The sequence below is a fragment of the Medicago sativa genome, chromosome 1 (assembly GCF_051527215.1).
Source record: "Medicago sativa cultivar Bolivia chromosome 1, Bolivia_mono, whole genome shotgun sequence".
In the NCBI taxonomy this organism is placed as follows: Eukaryota; Viridiplantae; Streptophyta; class Magnoliopsida; order Fabales; family Fabaceae; genus Medicago; species Medicago sativa.
In genome coordinates, this window is record NC_140749.1 from 32,439,910 (window position 1) to 32,454,300 (window position 14,391).

Below are 14,391 nucleotides of genomic sequence, written 5' to 3' on the forward strand. Positions count from 1 at the left end.
ATTATCCATGTGTTGCAAACCTACCCATGGTTGATGATGTCATGGAGGAGAGCAGACCTAATACACATGAAAATGGAAGAGATATGGCAATTGCACCAGTTCCCATTTTTGTCACCTACAAAAAAGAGAAAATCAGAAGCCACTTTAGTATTCAATAATTTAGAAATTTTTAAGAAAAGAAGAAGCTATTTTTTGTACTAGACTTCTAAGAAAATTATTAAGAAAATTTCAAAATTTGACAGTTCATTGTTAGAGAAATGTTTTTCTTACCAAAAGTTGCTCAAGAAAACAAAAATAGGCCAACATGCTAACAATGACAAGCACCGGAACTTCTTGCCAAACCCTATAAAATTGAGAAGACAAATAAAATGGTTCATGATTCTTGATGATTTTATGATATCCATGAAGCTCCTAATCGAAGCATATATGCATAACTCACTCATTCATTAGAAATCAGAAAAGATCTTTATTGGATTTGAGTTGTGTGCAGTCACAAACTCCTGACTGCACACAGTCAGCCATATCTGGATCAGATGGTCTGAAATCTAAAATACCGAACTTGAAGTCTGATCAGACGGTCCAGACGTCGCTGACTGAGTGCATTTACACAGCACACAAGCCAAATCCATCTTTATCATACAAAACTAGTATAAACTTTTCTGAAACAAAAGTCGACATGCCTGTACCCGTTTACATCTTCAAGCTGAGCTCGACTTAATCCACCATTCCGATTTCGAACACTCTGGATCCGTAATAGAGTGACAGGAAGGTTTGTAACCTCCTTTTTGCAGACATCACATATCTTGTTTCCCTTTATACTAAACCATTTAATAGCACATTCTTTGTGAGCCAAAGCAAGTTCGCCTTTACAGCTACATTCCAACTTGAAGGTCTCACCTCCTTCACATAATTCAACCAGACATATTCTACACACAGCTTCTTATTCAGCTATATCTTCACCATCATCATCATCATCTTCAATTTCTGGACAAAGAAAGCATTTGAAAATAAAATTCTTCCATTTTTCATGAATGCATAGGCAAGTGTTAGTAATGACATATATATTGACTATACCAGTATCCTTTGGCGAGGACGTGTTCAACAATTCATTTCCTTCTTTTACTCGAGGAGTAGAAGGAACAACACGAAAAAACGAATCCATCCTCCTTATACTTTTGTCCTTGCTGTTGTTGGCAGGCATTGAAAGAGAACGCGCTATCTTTCGCCGAGTCTCTTTTTTCTGCAAAAGAAATTGACAAGTTAAAATGATGGTAACATTATTATTTTCATAAGATAAGTTGGAAGCAATGCTTAAAATCATACACTGAGAGGACCGCCAACACTTCCATTTCCACCATGAGTAGATTCAGGGTTTGAATGTCCAATTTCTCCTAATGGCAATGATGAAGTTCTTTTCATCCTAGGAGTAAATATTTTACCAAGCGACAATGATCTTGATATTAAAGGCTTTTCTCGAGTGCTTGAAGAGGAAACTTCCCGAGTTGGTGTATTCGCCTTTTCAATATCTGTCGGTGTCCTATACCTAAAACTCAATTTTGGCAGCATCTTTCTTATGGATGATTTGCCTTTTGGTGTTGCAGATCCAGGAGAGTTATTTGTCGGAGCATCGACCGAGCGAGAAGTCATAAGAAAATTCACTCTCTTGGGAGTAGGAGTTGGAGTAGGACTTGGTGTCATTGGCATTTTGATTGCAACAAAATCTTCTGAACACTCTTCTGGTGTTCTTGATGGTATTTCTAGGAGAAGATTTTGTTTCTTCCTAGGAGGAACATGTGATGTTTCTTCAGTTATACCCATTGAATCATCATCATCCTATAAATACAAAATGAAATAGACACAATAAGTGATGCAAGCAATAAAATATAATTTAGCTGCATAACAAAATCATAGTTATCTTGAAATTCACCGAGTAAACCGTCATTTTAATCACTAAATATGTGAGGTGGTGTCGCTACAGTTCTCGAATGTATCAAAATTACAAAATTGTCAGCGAGTGTGTCTTCTGTTCGTAACTTCACTTGCCATGAAACTAACAGAAAACACATCTTATGACTAAACTAACCGATGAAAGACACATACGAGAACCAAATTGACTATTAAAAGATACATTCAAGTATGTTCGTGTAATTTTGATAACCGTCTCATACATTCAAGGACTAAAATGATTTTTTACTCAAAATTAACCAAACTACAATACAATTGAACTGATTAATAGTGGCCAACTAATTTATCTGTTTTCTCAGTAAGCAGATTCTCCCATTCATCGATACCGACAAAGTACTATAGTTTTTGACATACTGGTATTTATGTAATGAATGAATAAAACAATGCAAAAATATATTCTTATAGATTAAATATCTGCATGAAGACACATTTACCAGATGAATTAAAAATCAAAGAATCAAATATACTGTCAGAAATTCAAACCACTGATCGTTGATAACAAATATCAGCTAGAGATGATTCATTTTAGATTGGTAATTTGGTCTTCTAGCTAATACAAAGTTAAAAATCTTTTCAACTGCATAGTTCAAAGTAAAGGAAACAAAAATAGATCAAAAGCTCCAAATTTTTTGGAAAACAAATTACAAAATAATATTAAAATTTGAAAACCAACAAAAGGATACTATTCATATTATAAAACAAAATCCCAGAAAAGCAAACTCCACCACCATAAGGATTGGTTTGAGTGTTGGTGGAACATGTCTACTATAGACATAGCAACAAAAAAAACACAAACCTTAAAGAACCTTAGTAAGAAGAAACATCATCACTCCAAAAGAACCAAAACAAAGAGAAGAAGGAAAAAAAGTTGAAACAAAGTACCTTGTGAATAACAGGAGGAAGAGAAACTGTTCTTCTGCAAGAAGTATCATCATCATCATGTTCATGATCCTCAGTGACATGTTTATTTTCTTCAGAACTCATTTTGCTATTTGAAAAAGAATGAAAATAGAAACAAAGAACAAAACCAGAATAACTTGGAAAGTTTAAAAAAGAAGCAAAATAAGTATAAGTAGTAATAGTAAAAAATATGAAAATTTCAAAAACCAATGATAGCCATACCACTTAGTTAATAGTTATTGGCTAGTGGATGGTATGGTAGTAATAATAATAATGAAAGAGACAAGAATGTGATTAAGATTTAAGCACACAAACCAAGTTATTTTGTTTGCATTAAATGACACATAACACAATTTGGTAACTTCATCAGTACTGATGTTGTTGTGTGGGGTAGCATGCTGCCACTTTCTTTTGAGTCTCCGGTGCGCGCGGACTTTGTACCTCATTCTCTTGGCTGCTCACTGTTCAGATAATATGGTTTTTTTTTTTATCAGAAACTCACACACACAACTCTAACAGTTGAGAGCAAGATCAAAATATTCGATATAATAGTACGGTAAAGTAAATAATTTTTTTATGGATTTAATTTATATCGATGAATAATTTTAATCAGTTATAATCGTCAAATTATTAAAGTTATTGACAATATGTTAGGTGCATCAAAATTAAACTGAAATTGCTAACTAGTTCTCATGAGATATTAATTGAAAAACAAAATAAATAATTTTTTTTATATTTTTAAAAGATTGACTACATAAATTTTAAGATAAATGTATTTTATTTGATTCTTTAACAAGTGTTTTGGAGAAATTTGATGGCATATTTCATTAATATATTGGTACAACCTAATGATAGTAGTTATCTGTCAAAATAAAAAACTTGATGATACTAATGTAGCTTTACTCAAAGTCAAAAGAATAAAGGAAAAAGAGGGTAGAGAAAGTTAGGAGGAAAAAATAATAAAAGATGCAAGCTTTCGATCACATTCACACTAGCTCCTCCTATGTCTTGAAAGTGTTTGGATAAAATGTTGCACACAATACACTATAGTCTCTCCAACGAAGATATTCAAGTGAGTTTTATCGAATGATGAACTCGTTTTTCACTCTCCATCGGTTGTGGTGTGGTATAGCAGGTTCCATAAAATGTAACCTAATCATTTCGATATTTTTATGAGTTAGGATTTATGAACATCGAAAAGTCTACTACAATGATAAGGAAATGAGTCGAAATCTATAATCTCTTCATGAGATATTTTTATTTATGTCACTGAATCCCTTCCTATTGGAAATCAAAGAGTTAAGGGGAAAAAAAAGGTTAAAATGTAAATCAATAGTTTATATGAGCAAATCAATATGGTTAAATTTTTACATAATATGGTGCCAACTTAGTGTAGTATCTCCTTCATGCCTTTCTTAGTATATAAGTTACTCTTTTCCAATGAATTGGTGATAGCACCTTAGTCACGCAACTTGTCATACTTTGTAACTGTTTTTGGAATTACAGACACTTTGTATTCACGCAATTTCGTGTAGATATTTACTTCAAAAAACAAACCAAATGTACTAAGGTAGTAGTAATATTCGAGAAAACAAGTACTCTAGTCATTTAAATTGTAATAGTGAGTCAAATTAGTCCTTCAAATTTTTAAAAATAGTATTTAATTTCTTTAATCATTCATTAAAAAATAGAAATCAATTCAGTCCCCCGATTCAAATATTTCATTAGTATACAGCCAAAAAAAAAGAGCAATCATGGTGTAACATAGAATTTAATTATAAAAAATATATTACTTCAGTGATCTGATTACATTTGTTTTTGTTAGCAATCAATTTTTTTTTAAATCAAATAGTTTAGGTATTTGAAGAATATTTAAACATTTTAGCTATGAGTTTAATAAGCATGCATACAATGTATCATGTCATTTAATAAGAAATCATCAATTTATCATCTCACACAATTAATTTTAAAATATTTTGTCTTTATCTATCCACGTAAATCATAATTTGTTTGATACTATATATTACTCATAAATTAAAGGGTCTTGCTAACAAATGTCATAAGAACAATATTTAAGGAACTTACAAAAAGAAATTTTGTCACGAAAATAGAAATTAAATATATGTAAAAATCATAATTACAAATTTCAATATAAAAATTACTTACTACTTTTAGATGCTTAAAAAAATGTCTTAAGAACATTTGTTAGCATTTTTCTAAATTAAAAGGCCTTGATTATTATAAGTAATTTCAGACCCCGCCTCTTTGCTTTGAGTTTCCATTGCTTTATCAAAAGAATTCAATTGTGTGCCAACTAAAGGAACAGGGAAAAAGAAGAACAAAAATACAAGTTGAGATCTTCTAAGAAAAAGAAAAATTAGGAAAAGTGGTGTGTACAACCCCACGTATAGTTATTAGTGGATATATGATCAGCACATAATAAACTGTTTACTAGGAACCTTATGATTGAGCAGTATTTAACTGCACACCACTATTTATCAATAAAGTTGGTTGTCATCTCCATTTCTCTTTTTAATAATCTCATCATATCAACTTCAGGTTGTAGTTAATTCTCATACTAACAATAATAATTATAATATTTGCTAAAAAAATGATAATAGACACATGCACTATTAGATAGCTAGATAAAAAAACAAGTGAACACTCCAACCGAAAATACTTGTGTGGACATCCCATTGTGTGGTCACAACCAAATAAATGGGAGAGAAGAGAGAGAAGAGAGAAGAGAGAGAAAATGGAAAAAGTAAAGAAAGAAAGAAAAAACTATGTGTGTGACCAAACCCAATTGTGTGTGACCACTCCAACACCCATAAACAAAGTCTTGTAAATATTTATTTAATTTAATAATAGTTTGGACTCAAATATAGTAAAAATACTAAACCTAGATGTAGTATATAAGTGTCGTTCTCACTGTTTTTCACAAGGAGACTTTTTTATCTTTAAAAAAAGCTGTTTTTTCATACCCTTTTAAATACTGTTGTTTACCGTTATGTAAGTTTTATCCGTAGTAAAATATATTTAGATTTATCAATTAGTATTTTTATATGTAATTATTAAAATCTTTAATTAATTATTTATCTCCAAATTACTTTCATTCTCCAAAATGGAAAGAAATGAGGCAACGCATACATTATTTACTTATGTACATCCGTAGGGTAAATATAGATCATGTTCTCTTGATGTTTTTAACTTTTTATGTTCTCTCTATGCATTATTATTATAAAGACAGATTGTTCCTTTTATACCTTTCACCTTTTCTTGCTTCCCCCATAGTTTTAAATTAAAGTATGAAACAAGGGGCTGGACAGAAGCATATTGAGTATGTCCATATGATTATCTAAAAAGTATAATCAAACCTTTTACTTTTTACTTTTGCCTTGAGAAATCCTTATCATATTGTAGTTTTATTTGACTAAGTTAAATAACTCAATCCTAGAGTCAAGAATTTGCTTTATCCTCCTAGAAAAGCGCCATTCAAAATAGTAGTAGTAACAAATTTACGTACACTTATTAAAATATAATAACTTTAGAAACACACAACATTCTTATAAATGTACATGATTTGAAGCTTATAAGTCAAGCCACTTTAAATCTTGATGCTTGTATTGATGATGTATGCACTATCAATGGATGAGGGGTCTCTTAAATTTATGGATGACAAGTAATGAAGCATTATGGATCATAATATGTAGCCTGCCACTATCACCGACTCAAATCATTTTTCCCGTAAGAAATGGGGGAGTCATATGTTTGTTGAGATGTCATGGTACCATAAATGCTCTTTTTTCATTATTCAATCCCAAGTGAAGATGATTTCATAACCACATGCCTACTATTTTTGTGTGTAAACAATCCTAACGCAACTGCATCACTTAAATATTGTGACACCTGGGAGCAAATTCTCCTAACAATTTTAACGTTTTGTATGTCTAAAATTCGAATTTGAATTTGAAATCCTAACGCAACTGCATCACTTAAATATTGTGACACTTAGATGGGAGCAAATTCTCCCAACAATTTTAACGTTTTGCATGTCTAAAATTCGAATTTGAATTTGAAATCTTTGTTAAGTTAGAAAAGATTAGAGTAAGAAAAATATTTTTCCCACACAATGCAACATCAACATCATATATTTAGAGGTTGTTTGACAAAGTCAATTTTGGAGCTTATAACACATATTTATAACTCATAAAACAAAAATATATTTATTTAACTTATTGGCTAATATGACCCGTTTTGCGTGTCCAAATAACATTGTTTGAGCTAAGGCCTTGCTTATTGAAGACAAATTTGGGGCGTTTGATTAATAGTGACACCACACTCTTGACAGATCAAACCAGATTCAACAGCAATTAGTAAAGTAGTAATTTAAACTCTAGTATTTTTCTGTTACAATTTAAAATTTAGTAAGCAATGGGGGAAAGGAGATTTTTTTGTTCTTCTTAAATTTGAATCCTATCGTGTTTAAATATAACATGAGGGGTCTATGTCGTGGATCTCAACATTAAATTTAATTGAGTTATGCATCTTAAAACTATTTAAGTGGTATCTAATGAATTTTAAGGAGAGAGTATCAATATAACCCTTTGATTTGGGATTCCAACTTGAGAGAATCCAAATTCAATTTTTGACTACAAATATATATTGAACATATTAACATATTATTCAAAATGGATTTTACCTATTGACATAAGAGAAGAGTGGAATGTAGTCATTGAAATAAAATGAAGGCCAAATACCTCCCGAGGTCCTTTAAGTTTCATGTTTGTTTTAGATAGATCCTTTAAGTTTCTAAGGTTTCAGATAGGTCCTTTAAGTTTCGAGTTTGTTTCGGATAGGTCCTATAAGTTTCCAAGGAAAGAAAGTCGAAAATTTTATTTTGCTGTTTATCCTGTAATTCGATTTTCCTTCAATTATTATTTATTGAAAGAGCTTAACTAATTTACAAAAAAAAAAGATTTATAAGAAGCATCATTGAGTTCGTGGTATTTTGGTTGAGGCTCTTCCTTATCTAGAATATACCAAGATTGTTAATAAATCTACTACTAGGAGCATTTTTTAATCTCTCTACTCAACCTATGAAGGAAATCATTAAGTGAAATAAGTGAAGGTTAACCTTATGGTTCAACAGTATGAATTATTCAGAATGAAGGATGATGAAAATATTGAAACCATGTTCTCAAGGTTTCAAACTCTTGTCTCTGGTCTGCAAGTTTTGAATAAGATTTATACAACATCAGATCATATCAAGAAGATTCTGGGCAGTCTACCTCCTAAGTGGAGACATAAGATTACTGCTATTTAGGAAGTAAAAGACTTAAACAAGTTGTTGAAGAACTTGATAAGTTCTCTTAAGAGTCATGAGATGGAACTTATAAGTGATGAACCAACTAAGAAGTCTGCTTTGAAGTCAATGGAAAAATTTGTCAAAACACTTCAAGCTGTAAAAAACTGAATAAGAGACGCAGAGGAAGATTCTGAAGATCATTATGATGTTGAAGAAATGTCATTTCTGAACAAGAGACTTCACTACTTGAACAAGAATATTAAGATGGAAGAGGACTCCCAAGTTCCAATTTTTTAGGGAGACCTTTCCTTGCTATTGCAGGTGCCATAATTAATGTCAAGTATGTTAAGTTGACATATAATTTAGAAGAAGAGAAAATTTAATTTTGAGTTTGCTAATCATATGAAGAGCCCTTCCATTCAGGACTCTTGTTGTATGATTGATGTTATTGACAATTGTGTGAAGGAATGCTCTTTAGCATCATCTGCACACAATGGTTTAGAAGCATGTCTAGTAAACAATGCATTTACAAACTTAACTGGTGATGCCCAAGTCAATGCGAAATTATTGGCTAAAAATCCTCCCATAAAGGACTTGGGTATTGAAGACTTGTTTGAGGAGAATTTTGATCCTCTTTAGAAGGGAACCAATTTTGTTATGCACGACCCAAACTGAGAAACAAAATCTCTTTCTAACCGTCAAGATAGTGACATTAAAAGAGCTCTGTAATGCCCGAAGCTAACGAGGGCGTGAAGTGGTCCAACTGACGACGACGGGGAATGGTCCGACTCGTGGTAGCTTCTAGGCAACCGAATCACATTGGAATGAAAGTGATCCTGAAGTCGTACATGTATGAGACTACATGTTTGAATGAAGACTTATAAGAATTGTTTAGTACTACCTATAAGAATTTTTAATGGAGCGATTTTGCACCCCATCCTTTTCCCTCTTTCTGGTTTGAAGTCACCCATGTGTTTTCGTGATGATGTGTCTGATTTTGGATTTTTTTTAATGAGGATTGTTGTTTTTCTTTTTGAAAGAAAATGAAGATTGTTGTTGTTGGAGTGATTCTTGTCATAGATGATGAAGATTCATCAATTTTTTGATTTATTTTTTCCTTTTTTTCATTTTTTATATTTAATTTCATAAATGATAAATGATTATGAGTCAATTTTATTTTTTTAATTGATTAATTATCCACATGGCATGCTAAATAGTTTAATGAGATGCAACGTCAGCCTTGAATAAGTCAAAATTGTTCAAAATGATAAATATCACAAAGAGATTAATTAAGGGACTAAATTTATCATTTTTTTTAATAGGGATCAAAAATCGCAAAATTGAAAAAACTAGAGGGTCAAAAGTACATTTATTTAGAGTTAAGAAGAATCTGCAGAGACAAACATATTTGTATCTCCTGAATTGGTGTTTCGTTTCCCTGCCTTTATCATGGAAGCGAGCAAGAAAGAGGAGGTGGAATGGGGAAGAAAAGGTTCGAATGGAATCACCGCTGATTCAATGCATAACTAACTTTGTATCAATGGATTTAATGGCGAATACTCTCTTATCAGCTGGTGCATCACCAGCAATGGTTCATTCACTCGAAGAGATTCCTGATTTCACTCCACGCGTCAGTGCTCTCTGTCTTAATGTTGGAACACTCTCACCTTCTTCTCTTCCTGCTATGATAGCTGCCGCTAAGCTATGCTCTGAGTTGGATATCCCATGGGTTCTTGACCCTGTTGCTGTTTCTGCTTCTTCTTTCCGTTTCGATGCTTGCGTTCAACTTGTTCGATTCAAACCAACTGTTATTCGAGGAAATGCCTCTGAAATTATCTCTCTTTCTTCTTCCTCGCTTCAATCCTCTGCTGCCTCAAAGGTAACTCTAAATTCAACTCTAGAAAGATAATTGAGGCTGTACTGGTTGTAGAAAAGATGATTGAATATCTACTTAGGCTGTTTGATAATAAATGAAAATGATTTAGACTCCAATTAAGGAAATTCATGGACTTCAAATTTAGAGATCTAAATTCGTATGAAGGAGTTATCAGATATGAAGTAAGAACCTATGTTCGTGTAGAGAAAATATGTAGATTATGTAGTAAAAAAGGTTAATTATATGTGGGGCAGCTTAATCACTAGAAGAAGAGAACAACCAAATTAGATTATAGGCAAAAACTATTCAGAAAAATTTAGAGGCCAATGGATTGTCTATAGACATGATCTATAATAGAATATTATATGTCATTTCATTTATAAGGTTTGGTTGTTGTTGTGTTTCTGATAGTTTTCCCTAGGAAAGGTAAATGGAAAAAATAGATTTCACTTACACGGTCTCATCCAAAATTGAACAAAAACTCTGTTCATTCCTTCTCTAACCTTTGATCTGGGGTTTTGGATTTGCACTCTGTAATTTAGCTCTTCTGTTGTAAAAGGTGTGGACAGTACTCACGGTTCAATGGATGCAGTTGAAGCAGCAAAGTTGTTGGCTCAAACAAGTGGTTCCATAGTTGCACTGTCCGGGGTCACTGACATTGATGCAAAAAATAACAGCAACTGGATGTGCACTCACTGCACTTATTGCTACCTTTGTTGCAGTTGACAAAAACCATGTTTTAGATGCAACAGTATCGGCATTATCTGTATTTGGCGTTGCGGGTGAGCTGGGAATGAAAATGGCTAAAGGTCCTGCATCGTTGCGGATGCACTTGATAGATGCACTTTACAGTCTTGATGAAGCTACCTTGCAATCTCATGTTAATATCACTAGCTTGTATTGAAATCTGAAGATCCGCATACAGATTTTGCAAATTGGTAATTATTATTACATTTTATATCTATCATAGCTCATAGTTGTTAATTTTGGTATCCACTAGTTCAAGATAGATCTTAGTGACAGTGGAGATCCTCTAGAATTTTTGTCAATAATCACTAGCTAGTAATAACAGGATGTTCTGCTTTAAAATATCTCACGGTTTCACTAGTATTGCCTTGGCTAGAAAGAATGGTCCAGTTTTTTTTATCATCCTAACTTATTTTGGTCAACATCAACCGTATTTTGGAAGTTAATTCCTTATAATGTCTGTGATGCATAGGAATTGATTTGTTGAAAGTTGTTCCTGAACCGTTGAGCTTGAGACATTGCTTATCATGTGGAAGATCTGTAGAGTCAATTATATATATGAGGGAATGAATAACATTTTCTTACCTTTTTTTTTTTTTTTTTTTGAGGAACATTTTCTTACATGCCATGCTTCTTATGCAGTATGCAGTAAACTTTTTATTTGTTCTGGTTTTGTTTCATAGACTTATGTGATATTGTTCCATCATGTTTTTTTTTTTTTTCATTCTAATGCTTCATTCTTGTTCATGTGCTATAATAGCTAATGTTTCACCACTTATGATGCCTGTGACTTCGTTTGATATTTCTTTTTTTAATGCGTAACATGTATTCTGAGGCATTTTTCGTTCAAAATTCATTTTCAGATTGATTAAATGGCACTAAGTAAGAAGTAGCTACAAATACCCTTTTTTTAACACAAAAATACAAATCACCATATATGGTTTCATGGGATTACAAATAAGATATCAAATACAATTTTTCACTCAAACTAGACAGCATACAAGATCAATTTCATCGTCATCTGTAATTAAAAACCACTCGGTCGCTTTTCCATTTCTACAGCACAATACTAGTATTTCAAATGGACACTCATCCTCAGCAATGTCTCAGCACCGTCAGTTGCAATCTGTCCTGGTGGGATAAGAGGTCTCAGTTCTGCAAACCCCCTTGCATTCTTGAACTTTCCTGTGCCCCCTATTACGGATAATCGCGACATGGTACTTCCTATTTTATACAAACCATAAAAGTTCAAGCTATCTCCATATTCCCCTCCTTCAAACAAGGCTGTGAAAACCATCATCTGTCTGCTCCCATCTGCTGAACTTGCCACATAAACACCTTGAGCTTTCCCAACCATTTGAGAACCCAATTCAGGTTGGGATGTTAGTATATCATCAATAACAGTGATTGTACCAAATCCAAGTCCAAGTCCATCAGGTCCTAACTGCACCTGAGCATTGTTTTGATTGTTGTTGTTTGGTGCAAAAGAAGTACCAGCCAAACCAGTTCCTAATGGGATACCGGTAACACCATTGACGGTGGGGATAGCGCCATTTGCATTAGGGATGGGAATCCCACCTTGTGGCGTGTTGAATCCTATTGGGGTTGCAAAGGGCACTTGGCCACTGTATATGTTGCCCAGCAAACCAGTTACCGGTCGAGCGGTTGGGTTACTTCCACCAAGAATGTCATGCATGAACAACTCAATGATTGGTTCTTTCCCTGTGGCTGCAATAGGGTCAACTGCTGTTATAGACATTGTTAAATAAGAAAAAGCAACCAACATTGCCAAAGGAGATATAGCTAGTAATCGCATAGCCATCTTGTTTCCAAGTTTTTCAGATATAGATATACTAGTATTTCTTTGTGGTAATGAATCTTTGTTTGGATGAGTGGATTGAAATGCAAGTCTTGGTATTATATAAGAGGGAATGAAGAGTGTGTTGGAGTGGTTGTCTGTGAGGCATGGATCATACTGAAGTTGTTGAAATTAACAGGAAAGTAGATCACCTTTTGCCAAAATTGTAGTCAATATTTCTGATTAGTGGCGTTGTTGAGATGTAATGGAAGATGCACTAGAATTCATATATACTTATGCCAATTCTATTTTTAAAAATATATTTTAGTCAAGTATAGCTATGAATATTATAGTATAACTCAATGAAGTTCTGTGTAGAAGAAATTCATCGGAAAAATAAATTGTTTGCTGAGTCACAATCACTTTTTTTTTTTCGTTTTTCTAAATGCTTTCGTTATGATGAGTCAGAAACATGAGAGGTGGTGCAAGTACCACCAAACCAATATCTCAAGTCAATAGCTAGTTGACTCTCTAACTAATGAAAGGGAAAAATTCAATGGTATTTTCACGCATAATTTTTTATTTTATTTATTATTATTATTATTATTATTATTATTATTATTATTATTCCAAGTGATAGTTATCTTTTATTATGGGTCCGTTTGGCCCAGCTTTTTGTTAGCGGAGAAGTTGCTTTGAGCTTAAAGTTAAAAGTAAGAGCTTTAAAAACAAAGTTAAAGTCGTTTGGTAAAAAAAAATTGAAAGGTGAGAAAAATTGTTCTTTTCTATATTAAAAAACTTTTTAATGTTAAATGGTGTTTTATAGGTATATTTTAATAAAAAAATTATTTTATCGTAAATTTTACTAAATAAAATATTTCAAAATCAATAAAATAATATGCAAAAATATTATATTCATAGTCATGTTTTTTTTTAAAAAAAAATCTTAAATTTTTATGTTAAATATTTGTGTAAGATGTTTTATAAACGATTAATTATCTAAAGAGATTAATGATATAATTTTATAATTTTTTTGGATAAAGTTCATGAATAAGAACATAAATTTTTGTATTGCTTTATTTTTAATAAATGTATGTATCTATGACAAAATTATTATAAGATATTATTATATTTGATTTTTTTTTTTTGAAAGAATCATATTTGATTTATTCTGCGAGGTGACTTTTAATAACTGGATTTTTTTTTTTATAAATATAACTAAACCATAGCCTAAACCATTTGAAGGTTTTTCAATTGAAGTTTCATTTTTAAGGCAAATTGTTAAAATATATCTTTGAGCTTTATTCACTCTACAATATTTCAGGAAGTATAGTTTTTTGTTTGTTGAAATGCTAGTATTATTTATCCCCTTCGTTTATCCACTTGTGTAAATTAATCGTATTATACCATTATTATCTCCAATAAGTATGGAAACCATAATAAAAAAAATCCATTCTTAAAATCATAAGGTGAAGTTGGTTAGACAAACTAATTAACGTTGGTGGAAGCAATAGCCATATTCTTTAGTATGAAAAATATATTGAACAGTAATCTTTAGCAAAAGGAAATGCTAAAAGATGAATTATCTTTAGTAGATTGCGTGTTTGAGAGTTTTCTTAGCACTCCACCCAGACAAAACATGGTTTACAACAAATTTGTGAAAAGAACTGGTGACAACAAATTTGAGTTTGATTTTTGGAGTATTCTTATGCTCATTAGTCTTACACACATAATTAGTACTCCTAATTTTTGAGTTAGATTTTCCATTTCGACTGTTTTACTTTTTTTTTTTTTTTA

At 32.1% G+C, this 14,391-nt stretch overlaps 2 protein-coding genes and 1 long non-coding RNA gene across 3 annotated transcripts; 1 reads left to right on the top strand and 2 right to left on the bottom strand.

The window, feature by feature from the left end:
• Positions 1 to 686: 686 nt before the first annotated feature.
• LOC146954385 (uncharacterized) lies at positions 687 to 3,004 on the bottom strand. The gene is made up of 4 exons (XM_085716150.1): positions 2,848 to 3,004; positions 1,324 to 1,833; positions 1,075 to 1,240; positions 687 to 984 (listed from the first exon to the last, which is right to left on the bottom strand). The coding sequence occupies exons 1-4, from the start codon at positions 2,947 to 2,949 to the stop codon at positions 941 to 943; spliced, it is 822 nt and encodes a 273-aa protein (XP_085572276.1). The 5' UTR covers positions 2,950 to 3,004; the 3' UTR covers positions 687 to 940.
• Positions 3,005 to 9,584: 6,580 nt separating this feature from the next.
• On the top strand, positions 9,585 to 11,574 carry LOC146954386 (uncharacterized). Its single transcript, XR_015013152.1, has 3 exons — positions 9,585 to 10,052; positions 10,592 to 10,987; positions 11,269 to 11,574. It is a non-coding gene; the product is annotated as an uncharacterized LOC146954386 (long non-coding RNA).
• Positions 11,575 to 11,634: 60 nt separating this feature from the next.
• LOC146954387 (dirigent protein 18-like) lies at positions 11,635 to 12,769 on the bottom strand. Its single transcript, XM_085716160.1, has one exon. It carries the CDS (start codon positions 12,616 to 12,618, stop codon positions 11,866 to 11,868), a length of 753 nt encoding a protein of 250 aa, XP_085572286.1. The 5' UTR covers positions 12,619 to 12,769; the 3' UTR covers positions 11,635 to 11,865.
• Between the last annotated feature and the right edge of the window lie 1,622 nt (positions 12,770 to 14,391).

Bases quoted from the DNA above. Each gene is read 5' to 3' on its own strand.
- LOC146954387 (XM_085716160.1), bottom strand. From the start codon at position 12,618: ATGGCTATGCGATTACTAGCTATATCTCCTTTGGCAATGTTGGTTGCT.
- LOC146954385 (XM_085716150.1), bottom strand. From the start codon at position 2,949: ATGAGTTCTGAAGAAAATAAACATGTCACTGAGGATCATGAACATGAT. The intron at 1,834-2,847 runs GTACTTTGTTTC...TTGTATTTATAG, and splicing joins TTCCTCCTGTTATTCACAAG to GATGATGATGATTCAATGGG. The intron at 1,241-1,323 runs GTATGATTTTAA...TTTCTTTTGCAG, and splicing joins GTGTTGGCGGTCCTCTCAGT to AAAAAAGAGACTCGGCGAAA.